General features: G+C 30.6%; 3 protein-coding genes across 3 annotated transcripts; all 3 read right to left on the bottom strand.

Annotated features, from left to right (window-relative positions):
• Positions 1 to 363: 363 nt before the first annotated feature.
• On the bottom strand, positions 364 to 2,741 carry LOC124924948 (proline iminopeptidase-like). Its single transcript, XM_047464929.1, has 5 exons — positions 2,640 to 2,741; positions 1,748 to 1,846; positions 1,193 to 1,294; positions 824 to 898; positions 364 to 468 (listed from the first exon to the last, which is right to left on the bottom strand). The coding sequence occupies exons 1-5, from the start codon at positions 2,739 to 2,741 to the stop codon at positions 364 to 366; spliced, it is 483 nt and encodes a 160-aa protein (XP_047320885.1).
• Positions 2,742 to 5,171: 2,430 nt separating this feature from the next.
• On the bottom strand, positions 5,172 to 5,932 carry LOC124924947 (agamous-like MADS-box protein AGL62). Its single transcript, XM_047464928.1, has one exon. The coding sequence runs from the start codon at positions 5,868 to 5,870 to the stop codon at positions 5,172 to 5,174; it is 699 nt and encodes a 232-aa protein (XP_047320884.1). The 5' UTR covers positions 5,871 to 5,932.
• Positions 5,933 to 11,952: 6,020 nt separating this feature from the next.
• LOC124924946 (agamous-like MADS-box protein AGL62) lies at positions 11,953 to 12,651 on the bottom strand. Its single transcript, XM_047464927.1, has one exon. It carries the CDS (start codon positions 12,649 to 12,651, stop codon positions 11,953 to 11,955), a length of 699 nt encoding a protein of 232 aa, XP_047320883.1.
• Between the last annotated feature and the right edge of the window lie 15,322 nt (positions 12,652 to 27,973).

Here is a 27,973-nt window from a genome sequence, read left to right as displayed (position 1 = left end):
TTTGTTCTTTAGTTCGTCATTCAATATCTTAGAATCAACAACTATGCATGGCAGTACCTACTGGGCCCAAACCCAGAAATTTGCAATGTCTATAAACAACTCAAAATCCTCCCAAACATACATTTATTAATAACTAACTAACTAGAGATAAATAAATCAAAGTAACAGTTTTCAAATAGGCTCATTAACAATAACTTACTTATGGTTCATAAATTCACTTTATTACATGATTATTTGTAAGCCTCAATTTTATGAATGAACAAACAAACCATCAGAATATCACTATTTTATTCCATGTTCACTCTTTTAGAACAAGACCATATATAAGAAGATTTGCCAACCACTAGAAAACAGATATTCACCTTAGAATGCAATTCCCTTTACGATGCTTTTCAGCTTCTCATTCGCAGCCACAAGTTCTGCAGATACTCCTGGTTCGTTAGCCGAATGTCCAGCATCTGGAACAACCTGTTGCATTGTGGAAAAAAAGAAAGCCACTGTCATCTACGTATGAAATGATCGGTCAAACTTGTAGGGTATACAAATATAGAAGAATTAGTAGTAATTGTTGGGTGTGAATGCGATTGAAGTTTGGCTCAGTCCTCTTGTTTATCGATTCCGTTGCACCACTATCTCACACAAAGGAGGCAACCCTCTCACTAGCATCCAAACACCACAAAGGAATTTGACCACTACCTCCCACCAAGAGAGTAATATATATTTATATTATTAGGTCAAGCCCAATAAGCGGGTTACTAGAGATTGGGCCACAATGTTGGGCCAACCAATACCCAACAGTAATGCGGTTAATCAAAAATCTTACAATAAGTTCAGACTCTGGCCAAGACTTGTGAAGATCCCATGCTGACATCATGGGACAACACACATCGTACCTTCCCTAGAAAAAAAAAATGAAATGAGATCGTTCATTAATCAGGTCAGCTAGATTTCTTGGGTAAACTACACAAATTTTGAAAAAAGAAAAAGGTGCATAAATACCTGTACAATTATTGTATATCTTATCTTATCTTATCAATATTGTCCAGCAGATGTGAATCACAAGGAAAGAATCCCTTGTTCACAAAGTAATGGTTTTCAATTCTTGCAAATGCCTGCAAAGATTGCATGAAAAGTTCGGGTCGATTAAAAGTAAAGGGGGTGACTGAGAGACTGCATATCAAATAAAACTGACGAGGGAAAATTCATCATCATCTCCTCTCTTAATAGTCTCTTCACTGGGAAGGAGATGAGCAGTCATCATCTCCCACTTTGTCCATTCTCTGGCAGCTCCATACTGAAAAAGGTAATATAGTTAAATGTGAATTAATATAGAATCAAAACCTGCATTTTTTTATTATGAATTCACTAGGTATGCTGGTTAACTGCTTAAAATAAGTAAAGATCTCATACAACTTTGGTTTATTCCTATTATTCTAATATTCACTTGAATTTGCAACACAGCCTCAACATCAGTCAGCATTGGACATTGAGCAATAACAACAGAATTTAAGAACTTCCTTATTAACTAAAATCCATGTAACTGATTAATTACATATATATAATATTCCATCTCTCCCAATACCCTAACATCTTTAGAGTTTAAACCAAAAGTAATATAATGTATTAGTTGATGACAAACCCAAATATATTCATGCCATGGATTCTTGGGAATCTCAATTAGTGCACATATCTTCATAGATAAATAAAAACTCTATAGACTCTAATGAACTTAATAAGAAATTCTTACTTGTGTTTCCTTGTTCTCAGAGTTTAATCTTTTCCAGTAGGCATTAATGAAACTCCCCTTTTCATTTTCTGGGATGTGGTCCTTAAAGGGGCTCCCAAGCTGCATTGATATAGAGAAAGATCATTCACTAGAAATTTTCCCAGAGACATTTGAGATACTAATATTTCACACAACTCTAACATGGGTTTTGTTTCATTTACTCAGATTTCCTTTTCTTCATTCCATTTACAATTTTTTGCACCATTCATAACATCAACGCAGCAGTATTTTTTAACACGCAAACTATACAAGTGAAATACAAAAACCAAAAACCAAAATGTATACTACTTAGGCGCTGCAGCTAGCTTATGCATAAAAGATGCTGTTGTTCAGGGCTAATGAGGATTACTATTTCAATTAACATAGAAAACTATTTAAATAAGCTAGCAATGATTCAAATTGATTTTGCTTCTTAGTTGACTGACTAGCTATGAAAAATGAAATCAAATATGTAGCTACCATAACTGTTATGCCAACAGGTAGGAGAAATGAGAACACTGAACACACCATCAGGAAATATAGCAAGCAGCTCCACCCTCATAAAACCAATCATGAGAGCTGTCTTAATTAATGGAAATCAGGTACAATTTCAAAAGATTATGCGACCGTGCAAGAAGTGATCAAAAAATGCGTATTAATCTGCCATCGAAAGAGAAATCAGCTGATAGTACTAAATGATGGACCTATTTATAGTATCCACATGGATGAAATTGAGGAATTGTGCAGCTAGACCTTTGAGAATCTCCATCAATCATATGTATTTACTAAAGTGGAAATCAAGCATGCATACATAAACTTCTCAATAGACATTGGCGAAGTGGGTGTTGGTTCAAACATTGTTAGAGCTACTCACATGACCAGATCTGGATTCCCAGACTGTTCCCAATAGATAGTATGAATGTACATCAGAGACCTTCAGAACTCCAGTACTATATGGTTCTATATCTGGATACATACAGAGTCTTACTTAAGATATATACTTGACTACTCCATAGATACCAAATTCAGATGTTTCTCACTCTTGGAATCAACTTTCTGAGCCCGCAATGTCAAGCTGTAATTGGCCTTTCTTCTTCTACCTTTGGTGAATTTTCCATTTCAAATATCAGTTCGTGAGACTTCATACAAGTATGAACAAGCTTACCGACTAATATGGTTAAAGAAATGCATAGAGGATTTGGACACTGACTTTAATTAAGTAATTACAACTCTTCACAATATAATAAAATTATTTTAATAAAGAAGAAAAGTAGGATTTGGACACTGAATTTATTAAAAATATACAAGATACGTTCAAACAAACAATATCTTTTAACACTACAAAATATAAAATCTTGGCATTGATTGTGTGGAGTTTAGATGAATTGTATATCTACTCAAGATTTAAGAATTAAAACTAAGTTTTCAAATTTCATTATGTAAAATTACAATTTAATTACTTAGCAAACAAAATATTTGAATATAGATTGTTACAGTGTCCAATACAAATTCATACATGTCTATTAAAAATTATTAACAAGCAAATATATTCAAAATGGCACATGAATACATTTAGTTTCAAAATCTACTTGTCAAAGTGAACTTGAGAAATTTTCATCTTGTGAAAGTTTGTACATAATTTTGTCTAGAAATTAAGTTGGAAGATGCATTTGTATGTCCATTTGTTAAGGGCGTATTTAAACACGTCATATTAGTTAGCGATGTTATTAATTCGTGTATACGCGTAAAATGAGCTGTATAAATAGGTCACCTTCGAAATGTAAAACGCGTTCCGAGTCATAGTGAGAACCCCAAAATTAAACCCTAGACCACCTCCGCATATCGGGTTTTTCATCATCTTCATCTTTTGTTGTTCGATTCTCATATTAACCCGAGGAATCAAAATGATTTTAAAACATCGTTTGAATGGATATCAAGAAACCAAGTGTTTGATTAGCTCGCATTCAGAAGATAGTACATTTTGGAAGTGATCAGCGAGGTCATGTTATAAGGTAATTCATGCTCAAAATTGAAGTAATTTTTCACATTGATTATTCTCCAAACACCTCAAGGTATCAATATGGAGTCTTGATAAGGATTTTGCCTCTCCTTTTTATTTTTAATTGTTTTGTATTATTTTTTTCTATGATTTTATCATAATTTACACAAACTATCCTTTACATAAACTTTTTTTTTAAAAAAAAAATACATTCATTTTAGATTATTTATAATTTTTTATAAGCAGTCAAGTCACGACAACCTTTGTAAAAATGATCTTGTACAACATCAAATAAATTAAAATAAACACATTAAACATTGGCCACACATTCTTGAAATTAAATTACCCTTTACATACTTGGTTTTATAATACTTTATTATTTCACTTAGATTATAATTTTATAAAGAAATTATTTTAATTAATAACAATAATTTGCTTACTATTTTTGTCATTCCTTAAAAAATAATAAAAATGGTAAAAATGTAAATAATTAAGAATTTGAAAGCAGAAAAATTACTGGGAATGGTATAATATATTATAAAGATTTTTTTACTTTCCAGTCCTAATTAATTTTCTTTTGAAAATTCAACACATATTTAGAATTAGATTTAAATACTTAATCTATACACTATAATTATTAAACATTTATATATATTCACATTTATATTGTCAAAATCTTTGAATATTTAGAACAAAACATTTTTAAAATCTCTTAATTAAGTAACTAAATTCAAGACAAAGAAACCTACTGCTATTGCCTGAATTTTAATTTGTTTCTATAACTTGATTTAAAAATTAAGTCTATTTCTTTTATTTATTGAAAATAATTGAGATTGATTCAATTGATATAATTTCAAATTCTTTAACTAATTACAAACCAAAAATAAATATAATTATTAAATAACCCAAAATTCAATTCTACACAAATTTCTCAAATATCATGAAAACAATGTTCAAATACCACCAACTATTATATAACCCAATTTCCTAAATAATGTTTAAAAAAATATGTAAGTAACTTAAAAAATAAAAATATAATAATATTGAAATAATATTATATTTGAATAAACTTATAAGAGAAATATCACTTCTTCAAACAAAATTTATTTGTATGAACATGTTTAATTAAAACCAAGAATTATTATCAACTTCTTAGTCTTTATCCATTGTTCATATTTTCTAAAATTAATTAAAAAAAACATATTTATCATTTGTGAATTTGTATTTAGATTCAAGTTCAAAATACAAAACAATTCAAAACATAGAAATTAGTAAGACAATACTGTAACTAAAACACAATTCAAAATCCTTAAAATTATATTAAAAAACATTCATCAATCAATAAAAAAAAAACAAAAAAAAAATATAAAAACATGACTTGATATATGATTCTACCCGAAACTGTCTTCAAAAATACCCACTAGGGCCACCACGGAAGTAACCGGAGTTCCTCCCCATAGCAGGATGAGGACCACCAAAAGTAGGTGGCTGAGGACCACGGTTGAAATTGAAGCCCCCATTGGAGCTACCTTCGCCACCATTATTATTAACGGAGCTAGTTGCCGCTAGCAAGTGAAGAGGGTTGGAAGCCTCAGACATGTGTTGGGCAACCATGGCCTTCACGTTCTCAAGAGAACCCTTGAGCTGCTCGAGTTGAGCATAGCTCATCTCCTCTATAGAACGTTCCCACCATCTTTGCTCCCTTCCAGCACGCAAGGCTTGGGTAATGGCCTCCCCACGCCTTTTCTCTGCCTCCAGCTGTTCCTGAACCTCCATTAGTCGAGCATTCAGGTCCCGGATGTTAGTCTGCCTGTGAGCCTCCACAAGCTGTTGAGTCTCGTGGGAAAGTCCCATCGAGGAGGAGGATGGACCATGAGTCCCCATAAATCGAGCAACCAATTCCTCGACGCTCGGGTGACCAAAAGAGAATACCTTCTTCCCCGGAGAGAAGACAATCATCAACATCTCAGCACCACATAGTGTGGTAAGTTCGCTGGATTTCTTAAACAATCCGGTCCTTCTCTTTGAGAAAGTCACTTGAAGGTTACTTTCGTTCTGCATTTTAGCCATGGTGATTCTTTGACGTCCCTTGCTAATCCTCACCATAGCTAGAATTAGTTAATTACAAATTAATCACGAGAGTTTAGATGAAATATGAAAAGAGGAGATGTGTGTATGCATGGATTAGAGAGGGCCTATTTATACCATTAAATTAAAGATTGGCGCGCTCCTATGCCATTTGTGTGTAATCAAAATTATTTAATCTAGTGGATGTAAAATGCTCCACATGGACCAGCTATTTTTTAAAATCTTTTTTTTTTACCAAATCTATGTATTAAATTTTTTACTTTCTTTTGCATATTTTTTTCTTATATTGCAAAAGTTTTTACCTATATTGTCTATTTTTATTACGAAAATCTTAATAATATTTTCTTTCCCTAACTTGTTTAAGATTAAATAAATATTAAATATGTTACTTAAAAAAGTTCATTTTTATTTAGTGTATAATTTGATGAATATGTATTATATTTTTACTTTTACTCAGTTTTAAATTGGAGAATTGTTAAACGATAATAATGTAATGGTTCTATCTATTTTACCTCCGCATTTAATATTTAAATGAGAAATATTTATCATTATCATGTTAAATATTAAGAATTACTAGATATTTTTTAAAACCAGAACTACAAGATGTTTTTTTGGAGATGCAATTAATTTAATAGGTGTATTAATTATATTATAAGATTTAGATTGTGTTTAGTGCTCAAATTTTCTAACTTATGTTGTGTAAAGATCTAAATTGTGAGGAGAGAATAGTCAATTGAAATTATATACATTAATTTGTAATTTGATTTAACATATAAGATAAATAATGAACTATATTTATATTATAATTTTGTATGTAATAAGAATATAATATATGATAAATATAATTTTGTCATTTTAATTAAAATGATTATACAAACTCTTAAACTATTTATTTATTTATTATTCTCATTTTGTTATTTAATTTTTTATATCATTTTAAAAAAAAAAAAATCATTACTATATATCATTTTAGTATTATTATTTTTAGTATTCTTAATTAGAATATTTAAAATAATTAAGGAGATTTTGATTTAGTCAAATAAATTGATTAAATATATTTCAATAATTAAAAGGTGAATGTATTTAACTTTTTAATTAATTATAAAAAAAAGTATAAATAATTTCAATTTAATATATATATATATATATATATATATTAAATTGAAAATTTTAATTTTAATTTATATATATATATATATTATTACTTCTCATCACTTTCATTATTTTATTATTATTTAAATGATATTATCTAAAAAGTTTATTGCATGTATGCAAAGTAAAACAATATTTGCATATATTTTTTTAATAGTTTTTACATTAATTAAGTTAGAGAATTGCAATATTCAAGTAATTGGAGTTATCAATCTAACTATAAGAAAATATAGACAAAGAAGCATGAGAATGAAAAAGTAAAAAACAAAGATGCGATAAAAGATGATCCATATATACGTGCAACACAAATACGATAAAAGATGATCTATATATACATGCAACACAAATACGACAAAAGATATACAAGCACCGATACGACAAAAACAATTATCCAAATATAAGCATATAATACAAATACGACAAAAAAATATCCTAATATACGCATATAATATAGTTACGATAAACGATTATCCAAATATAGGCTTATATCACAAATACGACAAAAGATAATCCAAATATAGGCATATACAAACATTAATGAACATGATATTCTAGACTAAGTTCAAATAAACAAATATGAACATTAACCATCTCAAATATTCTTCTTGAAGAACAACTGAACAAGAGAACTATAATATAATAATCCATTATAATATTATAATATGTTTTCTTAAAAATTATAAAATTAATTAATATTACTCAAATTATTTTATAAATTTAAATTGAGTTAAAAAAAAGGTCTAAATTGTTTGAGTATCATAAATTTTATTTATTTTTAAATGATCATGCAATATAAAGAAAGTTGTTTAAGCACATTTAAACATGAATGAGAAAATCCAAAAACAAAATGATAATAGAATTATTGTACAAAGAGATCCTCCAAAAAAAAAATGAGTAATCCAACATCATTGGAGATTTGTCCGGCTTAGCTTCAATGAGTCCAACATCATTGCTGATGTCAAGAATGTATTTTTTTTTATCGAAAAACAAACCTTTGGAGGTTTTGCCAATTTTAAGACCAATGAAGTACTTTGTTTCAAGTCTTTATGACTGTTACTAGCCACTAAAGCATCATCAACATAAATCAATACCACATTAATAGTAGAGTTCATTTGTTTGATGAACAAACAGTAATCATGAGATGATTGAACAAAACCAAAACTAGTAAGATTATTTGAAAATTTGGTATTCCATTGTCTAGAAGTTTGCTTGAGGCCATACAAACTTCTTTTTAATTCGCAAACCTGATTTGAATTACCTTCAATATAACCATCTAGTTGTTGCATATACATGTCTTCCTCTAAATGACCATTGAGAAAAGCATTATGCACATCAATTTGATGAAGAAATCAATTTTTAGCAGCATTTAATGCAATTAAAAGTTTTACGGTCACAAGTTTTGTTACTAGAGCAAAACTTTGATGAAAATCAATGCCATTTATTTGATTATATCCTTTGGCAACTAATCGAGCTTTAAATTTGTCGATTGTACCATTCAGATTTAATTTGGTTTTATAAATCCACTTGCTACCAATAGTCTTTTTACCATGTGGAAGAGTGGTAATTTCCTAAATTTTATTGGCTTTCAAGGCTCGAATTTCATCATTCATAGCTTTGATCCAATTAGAATTAAAAGATGCTTCTTTGTATGTTTGTGGTTCACATTTGAAATGTTAGATAGAAAACATTTATAAATAATATATGTGCAATTAGAAATAAAAGGAAAGATAGGTGGAAGTATATGATTTGTGTTTTGTGTAGCCATAGTTTGATTAATCATATAGTCATCAAACCAGTGAGGCTTATTCGACTTCTTGTTCCTTTTCTAGGAACAAAACTAGTTGGTTGAACCTGTTCTTGATTAGGCATATTAATATTAGGATCATTAACTTGATTTTCCATAGAGGCATCAAGTTGAATTTCATTAGAAGTATCAAACTTGTCAGAAATATCAAACTCGTCAGAATCAAAACAAGGTGAATTCTCATTATTATTATTAAATAAAGAAATGCCTTGGAGAATCCAAGTTATCTTGTGATTTTAAAACTCCAGATTATCAAATGGAAATATATTCTCAAAAAAATGAACATTTACAATTTTTTTTTGAATTCATTTCATAAACTATATAACTTTTTTTATCAAGAGAATATCCCAAAAAAAAATACATTTTTTACCTCTAAGTTCAAATTTACTTTTATAATGTTTAATATTTGCTATGTAACAAAGACAATCAAATGTTCGCATATAGCTATAGTCAACATTTTTGTTGGTAAGTAAGGAAAATGGTGTTTGCCAATTGAGAACACTACTAAGTAACTTATTAATGAGATGGGTAGCCATTAATAGAGAAAATGGCCAAAATTTAATAGGTAATTTTGATTGAAGCATTATGGATCTTCCCATTTGAGTAAGGTGTCTATGTTTACGCTCCACAACTCCATTTTGTTGTGGAGTGTAAGCACATGAGGTTTGATGTTGAATGCCAAGATTAAAAAAAAGTTCAAAATATTTTGAATTAATAAATTCAGATCCATTATCACTACGAATAACCTTAACAGATTTTTCATATTGAGTTTTAACCTTATTAAAAAAATGATTTTATTGTACTAAAAACCATTGTTTTATCATAATGCATAAAAGTCCATGTAGTTATACTATAACCGTCTACCATGGTTAACATATATGGAGTATTAATAATTGAAGACTCTTTGTATGGTCCCCATAAATCAATGTGAATTAATTCAAAAATTGAATTAGTTTTGAATTGACTAGTATAAAAGGGTGATCTAATCATTTTAGAAAGAGGACAAACTTCACAATGTTTAAGTTCATGTATTATATTTGGAAATTATTTTTGTAAAATCTTATGAAAAGGATGACCAAGTCTTTGATGCAATGTATTACAATCAATTTGAACTGAAAATGAAAAATTTTCATTAATAGTAGTCATATACTCCTCATTACAAAGTTTATAAAATGAAAGTTTTTCATTTGCATTAATAGAAGTTGTCATACTACATTACTTACAAAAGGAATATTTGGTTTTTCTTTTAACAAAATGATCACCACTGAAATCATATAGATTATTTTTAAAATAGTATAAGTTGTTCACCCTAATCCCCTTTCCTAATATTAAATATTTCTCAAGGTCCTGCAAAACACAAGATGTTGAAGAAAAACAACATTTAACGTTCTAATTCTAGTAATTGTGCAACAGATATAAGGTTGTATTTAAAATCTAAAGAAAACATAAAATTTTTGAGGTACAAATGTTTATTTAAAATAACTGTACCTATTTTTGTAATTTCTTTTTTACTGGAAATAATTCTAATGGTTTAACAATTTTATGAATATTATTATAAGTTTTATATTTTTGCAAATATGAGCACTAGCTCCAGAATCAATAATCCAAGTTATACTAAAATTATCAACATGATTAAGATTCATACTAAAATTTAATGTAATGTTAGAATGTTTATCTGCTTGAAATTTCAAGTTGTTTTTCTCATTTTCTTTCATATTTTTCATGAAAGCTCGGAACAACTTAAAATCATCAGAAGTTACACTATCGGGGTTGTTGTTGACATCATACGGAGTGTTGACAGCATTCACAAATGTTTTCTTTCCTTTGCTCTTTTGATTGCTTAAACCATTCTAGATAGCCAATAAGTTTGAAACAACCTTCTTAAATATGCCCTTTCAATCCACAATGTTTGCAAACTGTATTTTGTAAAGATTTTGAAAAGTTTTTCCTTTGTCTACTCCAACCTTATTGTTTATTACTTAACCAATAGTCATTATTTTTTCAACAATAAGATTCACACTTTTATCAAAATCAAGCCTTTTATTCTCTTCATTTTTGATGTGGAGAGCACTGAAACTCTCTATTTTATTTGCATCAATTTCTCGTTTCATCTCAACATTCAAAAGCATAGTATACGTTTTATAAACTGTAGGAGATGGATCAACAACAAAATTTTGATCAATGATGTGCTCATAACGATCATTGAAGCTCATCAGAAATTAAAGCAATTTGTCATCTTCATCATTTTGAGCAGCATGCTCTTTGATTTTTCATCTTCACAGTAGAATGTTGATTTTAACCATTTTGATTCATTCCATAAAAGTTTGATGTTGGAGTAATACCCTTATAGAGTTAGAGAACCCTATTTCATATTTTTGATTTTCTTTTTTATTCCAAATCTTCTGGGACCGTTGTTCTTTTCATAACGCCCTTTGATCTCAGTCCATAGTTCTTGAGTTGTTTCAGTTTCTTGGAAATTTTCTTGTATCTCACTTGATATTGAATTAATGATCCAAAACGGACCATTGCATCAACTATCTCCCATTGTTCTACATTAGCTTCATTTTTTGTCCTAGGACATGAACCATCCAAAACCCTAATTTAATTTTAGCTTTCAGGACTAACCTAATTGATTTGCACCAACTGAAGTACTAGAATCTTGTTAGAAGTTTTGAGCAGAGAATGGTGTTCGGATTATCGGCACTATGGAGCATCAAATTATCAATATTGTACTTCCTTTTCTGGTTTGCTCCTACTATTCTTCTTCCAATTGTGCATTCTCCTACAGCTTCTCTTCCAGCCATGGTGAATTTAGTTGTCAATTAAAATCTTTCACTAACGTGCTCTGATACCATGTTAAGCAATCAACATAAATGAAGAATAATTGAGATCTTTAAAGATTATATTTTGAGAGATTAGAAGAATAGTTGAGAGCTTTAGAAATTAGGTTTTGAGAGATTAGAAAACACACGCTTGCTATTTGAGAACTTTCTCATTATAAATACAAACAAAATAAACAAACAAGTTCCTCAAGTTATGAGGTAAATACAAAATGAGAATGATAAAAACAGTAATAATAAAACGGTAATAATTTTTTACACATGAAATATGATTCTTGACCCGATCAACCCATAAACTTTGTCTTCAAAAATACCCACTAGGGCCACCACGGAAGTAACCAGAGTTCCTCCCCATATCAGGATTCGGACCACCAAAAGTAGGTGGCTGAGGACCACGGTTGAAATTGAATCCCCCATTGGAGCTACCTTCTCCACCATTATTATTAATGGAGCTAGTTGCCGCTAGCAAGTGTAGCGGGTTGGAAGCCTCGGACATGTGTTGGGCAACAATGGCCTTCACATTCTCGAGAGAACCCTTGAGCTGCTCGAGTTGAGCATAGCTCATCTCCTCAATGGAACGTTCCCACCATCTTTGCTCCCTTCCAGCATGCAAGGCTTGGGTAATGGCCTCCCCACGCCTTTTCTCAGCCTCCAACTGTTCCTGAGCCTCCATTAATCGAGCATTCAGGTCCCGAATGTTAGTCTGCCTATGAGCCTCCACGAGTTGTTGAGTCTCGTGAGAAAGTCCCATCGAGGAGGAGGATGGACCATGAGTCCCCATAAATCGAGCAGCCAATTCCTCGACGCTCGGGTGACCAAACGAGAATACCTTCTTCCCCGGAGAGAAGACAATAACCAACATCTCAGCACCACATAGTGTGGTAAGTTCGCTGGATTTCTTAAACAATCCAGTCCTTCTCTTGGAGAAGGTCACTTGAAGGTTACTCTCGTTCTGCATTTTAGCCATGGTGATTCTTTGGCGTCCCTTGCTAGTCCTCACCATAGCTAGAGCTAGTTAATTACAAATTAATCTCGAGAGTTTAGATGAAATATGAAAAGTGTAGATGTGTGTATGCATGGATTAGAGAGGGCCTATTTATACAATTAAATTAAAGATTGGCGCGCTCCTATGCCAATCAAAAATATCTAATCTAGTGGATGTAAAATGCTCCACATGGACCAGCTATTTTTTTAAATCTTTTTATTTTACAAAATCTATGTATTAAATATTTTACTTTCTTTTACATATTTTTTTCTTATATTGCAAAAGTTTTTACTTATATTGTCTATATTGCAAAAGTTTTTACTTATATTGTCTATTTTTATTACGAAAATCTTAATAATATTTTCTTTCCATCACTTGTTTAATATTAAATAAATATTAAAGATGTTACTTAAAAAAGATCATTTTCATTTAGTGAATAACTTGATGAATATGTATTATATTTTTATTTTTACTCAGTTTTAAATTAGAGAATTGGTAAAACTATAATAATGTAATAGTTTTATCTATTTTACCTCCGCATTTAATATTTAAATGAAATAAATATTTATCATTATCATGTTAAATATTAAGAATTATTAGATATTTTTTAAAACCATAATTACAAGATATTTTTTTAGAGTTATGCAATTAATTTAATAGGTGTATTAATTATATTATAAGATTTAGATTGTGTTTAGTGCTCAAATTTTTTAACTTATGTTGTGTAAAAGATCTAAATTGTGAGGAGAGAATAGTCAATTGAAATTATATAGATAGATTAATTTATAATTTAGTTTAACATATAAGATAAATAATGAAACTATATTTATATTATAATTTTGTATGTAATAAGAATATAATATATAATAAATATTATTTTGCAAGGTTTTAAAATACGCGGTTGGACCGCCGGTTCAACCGGTCCGACCGCGAACCGGTTGAAGGGACGATCCGGTTTTTGGCTTTAATGCGGTCACCTTTCGAACCGGTCAAAATCCGGTCCGACCGGACGGTTCAACCGAAAAAACGAACCGGAAATATCCGGTCCGAAAGGTCATTATTTTAAAAGTAAAACTCTGGACTTCTTCTCTCTCTACTGATGTATCTTCTCCTCTCTCTCAAGACATCTACCTCTTCTCCTCTCTCTCAAGACTGGAATACTGGATCATCGGGCCTTCAAGAAGAAGACATCAGTGGGAGTCTGGCGGTGAGTTAACTGGAAGTGGTGGTGATAAAACTTGAACAGCCATCTCAAATCTCAAATAACAACTCTACCCCTATTTTCCCATTACAACAATCGTAGATCTGAGGGATTCTTTCACTTAAGCAATTACTACATTCCTGCTCTGTCAAATCTGGAGTGCACTGCATCAAATCTGGTCCTTCCTTATTCCCCGCCGCAAATGTCCGATGCGAGCCGCCAGCCGCCGCCTTAACCATCAGATTGTTGAGCAACGACCGTAAGTCCTGGTTGAAGTCGGAGATGTAGCACCACCAATAAAGTAGCAGGTCATTGAAGACATCTGCAACATTAGATGAAATCTTGAAGGAGACCCACCGATAAGGACAACATCGTGGATGGTGTTCTTGTCCATCTTAGCATCTTTCAAACACTTCTCATCTGGCTCCATACACTTTCTGAATAAATCCATTTTCAAGTCCTCAAATCTTGCACTGGTAATGGTTGAATAGAACCTGGGATTTTCGTTGATCTACATTACATCCAACTGCTATATTATATATTCTAATCAATAGAGATGGAAGAAGGCGGAGAGAGGAGAACTTAAATTTAATGAATTTAAAATTCGGTTCAACCAGTGGTTGAACCGGTTGGACCGGTTAAACCGGAGTTCGCCCAGAAAACCGGGTCGATAACCGGAACGGTTTTCAAAACCTTGTTATTTTGTCATCTACATATGAATTGATTGCTCAAACTTGTCCAGTATAAAAATGTAGAAGAATTAGTAGTAATACGGTTAATCAAAAAACTTACCCTAAGTTCAGACTCTGGCCAAGACTTGTGAAGATCCCATGCTGACATCATGGGACAATACACATCGTACCTTCCCTAGAAAATAAAAAGAAAATGAAATGAGATCATTCATTAATCAGGTTAGCTAGATTTCTTGGGTAAACTATACAAATTTCGAAAAAAGAAAGGTGCATATATATACATACATACAAACCTGTACAATTATTGTATGAATATATCTTATCTTATCAATTCTTGTTCACAAAGTAATGGTTTTCAATTCTTGCAAATGCCTGCAAAGATTACACGAAAAGTTCGGGTCGATTAAAAGTAAAGGGTATGACTGAGAGACTGCATATCAAATACAACTAACCAGGAAAAAATCATCATCATCTCCTCTCTTAATAGTCTCTTCATTGGGAAGGAGATGAGCAATCATCGTCTCCCACTTTGTCCATTCTCTGACCGCTCCATTCTGAAAAAGAAAATATAGTTAAATGTGAATTAATATGGAATAGAAACCTGCAATTTTTTTTATTATGAATTCACTAGGTATACTCGTTAATTACATAAAATAAGTAAAAATCTCATACAACTTTGGTTTATTCATATTATTCTAAGAACAAGTGCACATTAGTAAATACCTCATACAACTTGAATTTGCAACACAGCATTACCATCGGTCAGCATTTGACAGAGCAAGAACAACAAAATTTAAGAAATTCTTACTTGTGTTTCCTTGTTTTCAGAGTTTAATCTTTTCCAGTAGGTATTAATGAACTCCCCCTTTCATTTTCTGGGATGTGGTCTCTAAAGGGCTCCCAAGCTGCATCGAGATAGAGAAAGATGATTCACTAGAATTTTCTCATGGACATTTGAGATACTAATATTTCACACAACTCTAACATGGGTTGATTTCCTTTTCTTCATTCCATTTACGATTTTTTGCACTATTCATAACATCAACGTAGCAGTATATTTTTTAGTACGCAAACTATACAAGTGAAATAAAAAAAAAACAAAATGTATACTACTTAGGCACTGCAGCTAGCTTATGCATAAAAGATGCTGTTGTTCAGGGTTAATGAGGATTACTATTTAAATACGCTAGCATTGACTTAAATTGATTTTGCTTCTTAGTTGACAAGCAATGAAAAATGAAATCAAATATGTAGATACTCTAACAAGCCAACAGGTAGGAGAGATGAGTAAAAGTGAAATGGAGATGAGAACACACCATCAGGAAATATAGCAGCAGCTCCACCCTCATAAAACCAATCAAGTTCTTTCTTCCGTAACAGAACTATTCCTCTAAGAACTATTCCTGTCACCTGCCAATAGGAAGAAGGTAGCATATAATTCTAAGCAATTTGAAATATAATTCTGACCAGACAATGGCTGTAAAGAAATTTGTTTAGTTCAAAGGCCATGCAGTCATTATACCTTATCAGGGTGTTTTTGGCTGTATGCAAGTGCAAGTGTGCTCCCCCATGACCTACCAAAAACCTGCAGAATAGAAATTACTGAGAACAGTAGGTAGAAAACTACCAAATATTACTGAGTAATCACCGCAGTAGATATTTAAACCTGCCATGATGGAATATCCAAGTGTTCTCTTAGATTTTCTATATCTTCAACAAGATCCCAAGTCGTATTCTCTACCAAGCAAGCATGTGGTGTACTCTTACCTGATCCTCGCTGTGAGACAATACTAGCTAGGCATCAGTTACTTATAAATCCACCTGATCGAAGTGCAACAAGTTACCACAATAGAATTACTTATAAATCCACCTGATCGATGAGAACGATCCTATAAATGTCAGGATCAAAGAATTTCCGGTTCTTTGGTGATGTTTCACCTCCTGGACCACCATGCAGGAAAACAACTGGCTGCAATATTTCCAAGTAATTAGCAAAAGAATCTTCAAAGAGGCCCAATTTGGTAGCACTTATTATTAATGTTACATGAACATATACAAAACGTGTTTTCAAATGGGAACACTAGTTGCACATTTTATATCTTTCCATGAAATGGTTAGAACAGTTAAAACAGAGGAGAAAGTGGTGCATAAGCATAGTGATCGGTCTATTTCCCTATTAAACAAGTGTGAAGAATCCTCACGTGATAATATGTTATTTAAACTCATCAGAGCTGTCTGAGAACTTCTACTAACTCTTACATAATGGAAATCAGGTACAATTTCAAAAGATTATGCGGTCGTGCAAGAAATGAACAAAAGGGGTCCCATGTGCAGAGATTTCTGTCTATCACACTGTCATAAAAAACAAATTCAGGAAATCTATGAAGAAGATCTCAACTTAGCCAAAGTCATTTGTGAAATTTGTACTAATGTTGATTCTCACCCTGAATACTCATATGACCAAGGGATGTTAAGAAAAAGGGACCGGGTGGTGGTGGGAAAGAACAACAATCTCAGAAATACCTTAATTGCAGCCATGCATTTGGGAGCAGAAGGGGGACATTCGAGGCGCGGGTCACCCAAAAAAAAATGCAGCTAGTTTACGCCTGATCAGGGATGCTTAAAGATATTAGAGAATTTGTTCGAACCTATAAGTTTACCAAAAGAATAAATCTGATAACTCAGCATATAAGGGTCTGCTTAAGCCCTTAGCAATTCTTAGTCGATTTTGGGAATTGGTCTCTATGGATTTCATTGAAATCTTAACTAAGTCAAAAGGTAAAAGTGTTATATTTGGTAGTTGACATATTATAAAAAATGACCCACTTTATGAGTCTGCAACATACTTTTACTGCCCAGACCATAGCTGGATTATTTGTGGACAACGTTTCCAAACTCCACGGAATGCCAACAACCATCATCAACAATTGGGACAAAGTGTTCTTGATCACCTTCTGGAGGGAATTCTTGAGGATGCAAGGAGTAAAGCAAACTTTTTCCACAGCCTATCACCCTAGACGGATGGCCAGATCGAGATAATCAACAAATGTTTGGTCACTTATCTACGCTGCATGGCCAGCCAAACTCTGAAAGATTGGATGCACTGGTTGTCCTTGGCTGAATGGTGGTATAACACTAATTTCCATAGAGCAATACAAACAACACATTTCGAAACAATATGTATGCTCTCCCCTATCCACACACCGTATGTAGTATGTAATAGGAGACTCTAGAGTAGAAGAGGTGGATGTGTCATTAACAGCCAGGGAAGCCACACTTCAACTCATAAAATTTCATTTGAAAAGAGCCCAGAATCGTATGAAGCAGCTGTAGGACAAAAAAAAGAAAAAAAATCACTTTGGAAATAGGAAGTTGTGCATTGGTGAAGCTACAGCCATACAGACAACGCCCGGTCCAAAAGTTATTCCATAAGCTTTCGCCAAAGTATTTTGGTCCCTTTCAAGTGCTGTAAAGGACTGGGGAAGTTGCTTACAAGTTGGAACTCGGGACCGATAACAAAATACATAATGTATTCCATGTCTCGCAAATAAAATCATTCCAAGGGACCTCTGCTGCTATTGAAAATACTCCCCAACTTAGTACACACCAAATAGGACCGGAAAATTTGTGGGTGAACAAGACATCATGGTGCATGGGAAAATGAAAAGACAGTCGCTGATCAATTGGGATGGGCCCAAACAGAAGACCAAACTTGGGAAGATGATGAAGTGATAAGCATTCAATGCCCGGAGATGCTGGCAACAAGGAGGCAAACAAGATAAAAGTCTCTTCGTCGGGGTCGACGAACTTCTGATGGGGGAGATGATGTTACGATCCATGAATAAAAAACAGCATCTTCCACAATCCTATGGAACACTTGTGCTAGAGACTCGGGCGGGAATTCTGTTTTTGTATCATAACAATATTTTAATTCTGTTTTCTGTTTCCCACAAAACTGATTTGTTGTTAATTCTCTAAAAAGTTGTTGTAACATAATTATAACCAACTCTACTCTTGGGTAACTCAGTCGTTATATATGTTGGTTTCCACCTCCTTTATGGGCATGAATGAAAAAGTTTTTGAAAGTTCTTAGTCTCAATTATATTTTCTATCTTGATCCCCTATCTTGGACTGTTAGGTACATTCTAGCAGTCTTCTCACCTTTGTTTCTTCATTTCCTTTAATCTTGAATTCTCTTCTCCTAATACATCCTCTGCAATTTGAATATAGATTCCTTACTCTGTCCCAACAATTAAGAACTCGATTCTTGAAATTCAAGAACTCAAAAAACTAATTTGCAAAAACAAGTTGTAACACAATCATATTTACTAAAGGGGAAATCAAGCATACATAAACTTCTCAATAGACATTGGCGAAAGAAGCAAGTGGGTGTTGGTTCTACTCACATGACCATCTGGATTCCCAGACTGTTCCCAATAGATGGTATGAACATCAGAGACCTTCAAAACTCCAGTACTATATGGTTCTATATCTGGATACTTGACTACTCCATAGATACCAAATTCAGATGTTTCTCACTCTTGGAATCAATTTTCTGAGCCCACAATGTCAAGTTGTTGGCCTTTCTTCTTCTACCTGTGGTGAATTTTCCATTCCAAATATCAGTATGAACAAGCTTACTGTCTAATATTTATATGATGAAAAAAAACGTATACAAAATTATAATTATAAATATATTATATATAAAAATTAAAATTATTAATTTTGTTAAAATTTAAAACATAAACATTTTATTAAAAAAAAAAATACAAAATACATTCAAACATTACAAAAGGAACGAGGAAAAGAAAATAAAAATTATGAAGTCTAGAAGATTGCTTTCTTATTATTGCATCAAAATGGAATAACCCTTTATATATTATAAGACAAAATGAAACTAACATCATTTAGGCTAAGTTTAAGAGTTAGATGAATTGTATATTACTCAAAGATTTAAGAGTTAAACTAAGTTTTCAGATTTAATTATGATGAGACAATAAAATTGCAATTTAAATTATTTATAAAATAGTCTTTCACAAGCATACAAATTCATACATGTCTATTAAAAAAATTCAACAAGCAAATATATATTAAAATGACACTTGAATACATTTAGTTTCAAAATCTAATTTTGTCAAGATGAACTTTGAGAAATTTTCATCTTCATAAGTGATGTAAAGTTTGTACATAATTTTGTCTAGAAATTAAGTTGGAAGATGCATTTATATGTTCATTTGTTAAGGGTATATTTAAACACGTCATATTAGTTAGCGATGTTATTAATTCGTGTATACGCGTAAAATGATTCGTATAAATAGGTCACCTTCGGAATGTAAAACGCGTTCTGAGTCACAGTAAGAACCCCAAAATTAAATCCTAGACTGCCTCCACATATCGGGTTTTTTATCGTCTTCATCTTTTGTTGACCGATTCTCATATTAATCCGAGGAATCAAAATGATTTTAAAACATCATTTGATTGGATATCAAGAAACCAATGTGTTAGCTCACATTTAGAAGATGTGTGCACTTTTTGGAAGACCTCTCAGCGAGGTCATGTTATAAAGTAATTCATGCTCTGAAATGAAGCGATTTTTCAAATTGATTGTCTCCAAACATCTCAAGATATCAATATAGAGTCATGGTAAGGATTTTGCAGCTTCTTTTTTATTTAATAATTGTTTTGTATTCTTTTTCTCTATGATTTAATTTATCATAATTTACTCAAATTATTCTTTACATCAACTTTTGTTAAAAATACAATCATTTTTTATAAGCAATCAAGTCACGACAACCTTTGTAAAAATGATCTTGTACAACATCAAGTAAATTAAAATAAACACATCAAACATTGGCCACACATTCTTGAAATTAAATTATCCTTTACACACTTGGTTTTATAATACTTGATTATTTCACTTATATTATAATTTTAAAGAAATTATTTTAATTAATGGCAATAATTTGTTTACTATTTTTGTCATTCCTAAAATAATAAAAATGGTAAAAATGTAAATAATTAAGAATTTGAAAGCAGAAAAATTACTGGGAATGGTATAATATATAATAAAGATTTTTTACTTTCCAATCCTAATTAATTTCTTTTGAAATTTAACACATATTTAGAATTAGATTTAAATACTTAATCTAGACACTATAATTATTCAACATTTATATATATATTTACATTTATATTCTCAAAATCTTTGAATATTTAGAACAAAACATTTTAAAAATCTCTTAATTAAGTAACTAAATTCAAGACAAAGAAATCTAATGTTATTGCCCGAATTTCAATTTGTTTCTATAACTTGAAATTAAAAATTAAGTTTATTTCTTTTATTTATTGAAAATAATTGAGATTGATTCAATTGATATAATTTGAAATTCTTTAATTAATTCCAAACCAAAAATAAATCTAATTATTAAATAACCAAAAATTCAATTCTACACAAATTTCTCAAATATCATGAAAACAATGTTCAAATATCACCAACTATTATATAACCCAATTTCCTAAATAATCTTTAAAAAAATATGTAAGTAACTTAAAAAATTATAATAAAAACAACTTAATATTTTTTTTCCATTTCTCTATATTGAAATAATATTATATTTTAATAAACTTATAAGAGAAATATCACTTCTTTATGCATTGTTCATATTTTCTAAAATTAATTAAGATTTTTTTATTTATCATTTGTGAATTTATATTTAGATTCAAGTTTAAAAATACAAAACAATTCAAAACATAGAAATTAGTATGACAATACATCTAACTAAAACACAATTCAAAATCCTTAAAATTATATTAAAAACTTTCATCGGTCAATACAAAAATAAAAAACAACAAAAGAAAAACAAGCAAACATAAAAGTAAATGGTTCCAAACTACCAATAGAACCAACCCTAAATTAAAACACAACACACACACACAAACAAAAAAAAAAACACAAAAAAATGACATGAAATATGATTCTTGACCCGATCAACCCATAAACTGTCTTTTCAAAAATACCCACTAGGGCCACCACGGAAATAACCAAAGTTCCTCCCCATAGCGGGATGAGGACCACCAAAATTAGGTGGCTGAGGACCACGGTTGAAATTGAAGCCCCCATTGGAGCTACCTTCGCCACCATTATTATTAATGGAGCTAGTTGCCGCTAGCAAGTGTAGCGGGTTGGAAGCCTCGGACATGTGTTGGGCAACTATGGCCTTCACATTCTCGAGAGAACCCTTGAGCTGCTCGAGTTGAGCATAGCTCATCTCCTCAATGGAACGTTCCCACCATCTTTGCTCCCTTCCAGCACGCAAGGCTTGGGTAATGGCCTCCCCACGCCTTTTCTCTGCCTCCAGCTGTTCCTGAACCTCCATTAGTCGAGCATTCAGGTCCCGGATGTTAGTCTGCCTGTGAGCCTCCACAAGCTGTTGAGTCTCGTGGGAAAGTCCCATCGAGGAGGAGGATGGACCATGAGTCCCCATAAATCGAGCAACCAATTCCTCGACGCTCGGGTGACCAAAAGAGAATACCTTCTTCCCCGGAGAGAAGACAATCATCAACATCTCAGCACCACATAGTGTGGTAAGTTCGCTGGATTTCTTAAACAATCCGGTCCTTCTCTTTGAGAAAGTCACTTGAAGGTTACTTTCGTTCTGCATTTTAGCCATGGTGATTCTTTGACGTCCCTTGCTAATCCTCACCATAGCTAGAGCTAAGTTAATTACAAATTAAATCTCGAGTTTAGATGAAATATGAAAAGAGGAGATGTGTGTATGCATGGATTAGAGAGGGCCTATTTATACAATTAAATTAAAGATTGGCGCGCTCCTATGCCAATCAAAAATATCTAATCTAGTGGATGTAAAATGCTCCACATGGACCAGCTATTTTTTAAAATCTTTTTTCTTACCAAATCCATGTATTAAATTTTTTACTTTCTTTTGCATATTTTTTTCTTATATTGCAAAACTTTTTACCTATATTGTCTATTTTTATTACGAAAATCTTAATAATATTTTCTTTCCATCACTTGTTTAAGATTAACTAAATATTAAAGATGTTACTTAAAAAGATTATTTTCATTTAGTGTATAATTTGATGAATATGTATTATATTTTTACTTTTACTCAGTTTTAAATTGGAGAAATTGTAAAACGACAATAATGTAATAATTCTATCTATTATACCTCCGCATTTAAAATTTAAATGAGATAAATATTTATCATTATCATGTTAATTATTATGAATTACTAGATATTTTTTAAAACCATACCTACAAGATGTTTTTTAGAGTTATGCAATTAATTTAATAAGTGTATTACATTATAAGATTTAGAATGTGTTTAGTGCTCAAATTATCTAACTTATGTTGTGTAAAAGATCTAAATTATGAGGAGAGAATGGTCAATTGAAATTACATAGATTAATTTGTAATTTGGTTTAACATATAAGATAAATAATGAACTATATTTATATTATAATTTTGTATGTAATAACAATATAATATAATGATAAATATTATTTTGTCATTTTAATTAAAATGATAATACAAACTCTAAACTATTTATTTATTTATTATTCTCATTTTGTTATTTAATTTTTTATATCATTTTTAATTTTTATTCATTACTATATAACATCTTTGTATTATTATTTATAGTATTCTTAATTAAAATATTTAAAATAATTAAGGAGATTTTGATTTAGTAAAATAAATTGATAAAATTATATTTCAATTAAAAGGTGAATGTAATGTAATTATTTTTAATTGATTATAAAAAAAAGTAATAAAAATAATTTCAATTTAATATATATATATATATATATATATATATATATATATATATTAAATTGAAAATTTTAATTTATATATATATAAATTATTACTTCTCATCACTTTAATTATTTTATTATTATTTAAATGATATTATCTAAAAAGTTTATTGCATGTATACAAAGTACAACAATTGCATATATATATTTTTTTATAGTTTTTACTTTAATTAAGTTATAGAATTCAATATTCAAAAGTAATTGGAGTTACTAATCCAACTAAAAGAAAATATAGACATAGAAGAATGAGAAGGGAAAAGAAATGAAAAGGGAAAATCACAGATGCGACAAAAGTGCAACACAATACGACAAGAGATGATTCCAATATATGCTTATAGCACCGATACGATAAAAACAATTATCCAAATATAAACATATAACACAAATACAACAAAAAAATCCTAATATACGCATATAATATAGTTATGACAAAAGATTATCCAAATATAGGCATATATCACAAATACGACCAAAGATAATCCAAATATATGTATATACAAACATTAATGAACATGATATACAAACACCAATCAAGATTATATTCTAGATTAAGTTCAAATAAACAATTACGAACATTAACCAGCTCTAATATTCTTGAAGAAAACTATAATATAATTTGAACCTCCCCTCGTCATTAGATGTAATTTTTCAAGGGGTGACCTATGATTGAATAATCCAACTATAATATTTTTTTTAAATTATACAATTAATTAATATTATTCAAATTATTTTATAAATTTAAATTGAGTTTAAAAAAAGGTCTAAATTGTTTAAGTATCATAAAGTTTAGTTATTTTTAAATGATCGTGCAATATAAAGAAAGTTGTTTAAGCACATTAATTTAAACATGCATGCATGAGAAAATCCAAAAACAAAATGATAATAAAATTAATGTGGAAAGAGATCCTCCAAACAAAAAATGAGATAACTAAAGTATTAATTTTTTATTTAAAATATAATATAAATTATAAACCATATAGGTTTATAATTTTATATATTTTTTAATATGTTATAGTAGTGTTTGGCCAAATAATCCAATCAGAAAGATTCGACCTGTTGATTCGGCCGATTCGATCCGAAAAAATTCGAATTCGATGGATCGGATTTGGATATCGATCTGATATTTTTACTAGATTTTCGAATCAGATACGAATCGGGTAAAAAAATATTCAAATACCCCAAGCCAATCAAGTGAGTTTTAAAATTTAGGCCCCGTTTTGCATTCATTTTTAAATTTTAACACTTTTCTCATTTTTTCAAGGGTTTTACTCAGTTTAATATCAATATCATCGCATGTACGTTTTTAAAATAATTTTGTACAATTATTTACGAAATCTAAACATATCTTTGTTTAGGACTTCGAACTACTAATTAAAGGAAATAAATGTTCTAAATAAATCTTATGATAGCCAGATCTTTTGTTTATTTTAAAATTTTAAAATCATCTTTTGACGGGCGCAGAGAACATAGCGCGAAAGCCCTTTCCTGAGCATAACCAAAATACGAACCATTTATAGAAACTCTGGTACAAAATACATTTATGCACGTACCTTTTTTATTGATTTTTAAAAAAATCATTTGGGGACTCTAATTTTAAATAAATAATCTTTAAAATTTTGTTTGATTAATTTAAACCGAGTTTTGGTTAAATTGTTATTTAGCTCCCAAATTATTAAAATTTGAATAAAATTTGATTATTTTTATATAATTAATCTTTAAAGCTCCAAGTACTTATCAAAATCTTTTAAAAACTAAATGTTTCATTTTAAAAGATGTCTAGTACGTAAACCAAGGTTGAAACACATCGAACCTTATCGCCACATGTCACACGACGCGTGCTAAGCTACGGAGGGAGCAATTCATGGGGGTTATAACGTTTTATTTTAATCAATTATTCTTCTGGTCTTAGACATGCACATGTTTTTATATATTTAAAATTGTAACAACAATATTTAAATGTTAGTACTTGTTGTTGACGATGCTCACTAAGGAGGATAATACCTGAAGAACAAAAATTTAAAAGGCATTAAGGATTAAAAATAAATCTCAAACGAGCCTTTATCAAAATATTTTTTTCTGTAAATATTCAAAAAAAAAATTGAAATCAATTTCTATTTTATGTAAAGATTTTTAGAAAATGGTTTGAACTCCAATTAAAATTACAAAAACAAAATTGTAAATTACAACCAAACAAAATTACAAAAACAAAATGGTCTTAGGAACGGTATTCTCGGTCCTGGGTGCATTTTTATTGGTCGGGGCTAAAAGTCCTCAGTCTTGGGTCAAGAGTCTCGGTCGGGTGCTAAAGTCACCTGGTCTTGAGGATAAAATCTTTGGTCCTGGCTAAAAGGCCTTGATCGAACCTCTCAGTCGTGGCTGAAAAGCCTCGATCAGACCTCTCGGTCTTGGTCAAAATTTCTCGGTCAGACATTCTCGATCCTGACCGAAGATCCGTGGTCGGATCTCTCGGTCCTCAAAAACATCAAAATTTTATGTTTTGCAATTTTGATTGAGGCTTGAATTATTTGATCTAAAGGTCTGGGTATAGCTTCATAAATCCCCAAGAACATTATGACCATTATCTCAAGGTCCGACTCGACATGGATGATGTTCGGTTTGTTCAAAAGAGTTTGAAGGCCAAAGATCGAGTTTTTGGTTTTAGAGTTTAATGAAGTGTAAGGAGCTTGGCAATAAATTCTTTATACTTATGATTGATTGATATCAAAACATGAATATTGACTGTCCATTTAGACCAATTCAAGAACTTAAATTTTTCATTTATTTGAAAATTTTAATTTTGATCAAACATGATCCAAATAGGTTTCCAACATCATTAGAAACATGTTGGGAAGTTTTATGGGTTGTTGTTCTTGAGGATTAACTCAATAACAGAAAACTCAATTTTTTTCCAAATTCAAATCTGGGGTTTTTTAATTTAGATCGATTAATCGTGTTCGACTTCAACTTCAACAGAAAGGTCACAAATGATCCTTAGATCATTTTCCAATCAAGAAATTCAACAAACAGGCAGTATACAAACTTATGAAATTTGAAATATAAAAATTTCAATTTCAAATTAGAAGATTGAATTAAAGGATGATTGAAATCATACTAAAGATTGTAGAACTCTCCTTATGTCTTAGGGAAGCTTTTGGGAATGCCTTGATCCAAACTTTAATATCTTATATAGAATTTCAAAAAATCCAGAAAGCTTGGGCTTCAATGGCGAATTTTCTAAAAATTCGAATTGAGGGCTTAATAATTGATCTCTTACCTTCGGAATCATCGAAGTCGGTTTGAGAATCAAGTTGATCTCAATTAGTCAAAAGTTATCAATGGTCTTTTTATTGTTCTTCCGGTTATTCTTTTACCGATGTAGGTCTTAATTACGATCTTATATGTGGGAGAAATGATCACCGGAGTAGGGTGATTATTTCACTTTTTGAGTTAGTTCAAATGGTCAAGAAATGACAGAGTTCCATCTTTGAGAAATTAAATATGGAAGTTGTTCTTATCCTCCCAGCGTCGTGGTGAAGACTAAGATCCCATGAAAAACGACATCGTTTCAGGCGAAAAACACGGACATGGAGCGTTCCGTCAGAGCGCGGGCATTTTGTCCACGTTGGAGGAGACGAAGTTGGAGTAGTCGTTTACTGCTTTGGTGCTTCAAGCGTGCGTCTTTTCCATTGCAGCGGGCGATGCAGCGTGTTCTTGGGCGTTGGATAAAAATACAGTGCCTATCTGAAGGTCTGAGTTTCAACTATAGTTATTTTCCCGAATTTCGGCTACACCCGATTACAGATTTATTTTTTTTATTTAAAACCTTAAGGATTTATTTTAAATTTATTTCCATTTCACCCTTTTGAATTTAATTTTAAATCATTAAAATAAACAAAATATTTAAAATAAATATGTCATTGATTATTTATTTTATTTTTTAGATTTTTAGATTTAATAAATAATTTATTTGGAATAAAATGAATAAAACATTTTATTTTAATACCTTTGATTTTCTAAAATTAATTTGAGATAAAATAGGTACTACAATATTTTTTCCAAATTATTTTATTCGGCAATTATCCTTAATTAATTAATATTCAATTATCTCAATAATTAATCTAATTAATTGTTTAATTAGATTTTGGCCTTTGGGTTAATTATTTTTATTTTATTTATTCAAAATAATTAAAATAATTATTTTAAATTTTATAAATTGGATAAGTAAATTTTAAGTTCTTACAAATATATATATATTTTTTTATAAATTGGGCATTTGATTTCTCAATGTTCAAATTTCTCTTTTTGAGAATTATGTTTAGCCATGTAACATAAATATTAAAAAAAAATTAAGAATTTTATAATTAACTTCTTACTGGTTCAATATATAATATGGACTTTTCTAGTTTAAAACTTAATATCTTTATTAAAAATGTTGTAGCAAGAAGTGATAATGACCACAATTTTATTGGTAAATTCGAATTAACAAACATTTACCTTTCGTATTTTCTCTTCAGAACCCCGTGTTGTTGTGGGGCGTAAACACATGTTCTTTATTAATAATATTTATTAATTCATTAAAAATATGTTTATACTTAGAATTAACAAATTTTGT

Source organism: Impatiens glandulifera, chromosome 2 (genome assembly GCF_907164915.1).
Source record: "Impatiens glandulifera chromosome 2, dImpGla2.1, whole genome shotgun sequence".
NCBI lineage: Eukaryota > Viridiplantae > Streptophyta > Magnoliopsida > Ericales > Balsaminaceae > Impatiens > Impatiens glandulifera.
The sequence above is the reverse complement of the archived record's forward strand: the minus strand, read 5'-3'. Positions and strand labels throughout refer to the sequence as shown.

Bases quoted from the DNA above. Each gene is read 5' to 3' on its own strand.
- LOC124924948 (XM_047464929.1), bottom strand. From the start codon at position 2,741: ATGTATCCAGATATAGAACCATATAGTACTGGAGTTCTGAAGGTCTCT. The intron at 1,847-2,639 runs GTGAGTAGCTCT...ATATCAATGCAG, and splicing joins GGGAATCCAGATCTGGTCAT to CTTGGGAGCCCCTTTAAGGA. The intron at 1,295-1,747 runs GTAAGAATTTCT...TACCTTTTTCAG, and splicing joins CTGAGAACAAGGAAACACAA to TATGGAGCTGCCAGAGAATG.
- LOC124924946 (XM_047464927.1), bottom strand. From the start codon at position 12,651: ATGGTGAGGACTAGCAAGGGACGCCAAAGAATCACCATGGCTAAAATG.
- LOC124924947 (XM_047464928.1), bottom strand. From the start codon at position 5,870: ATGGTGAGGATTAGCAAGGGACGTCAAAGAATCACCATGGCTAAAATG.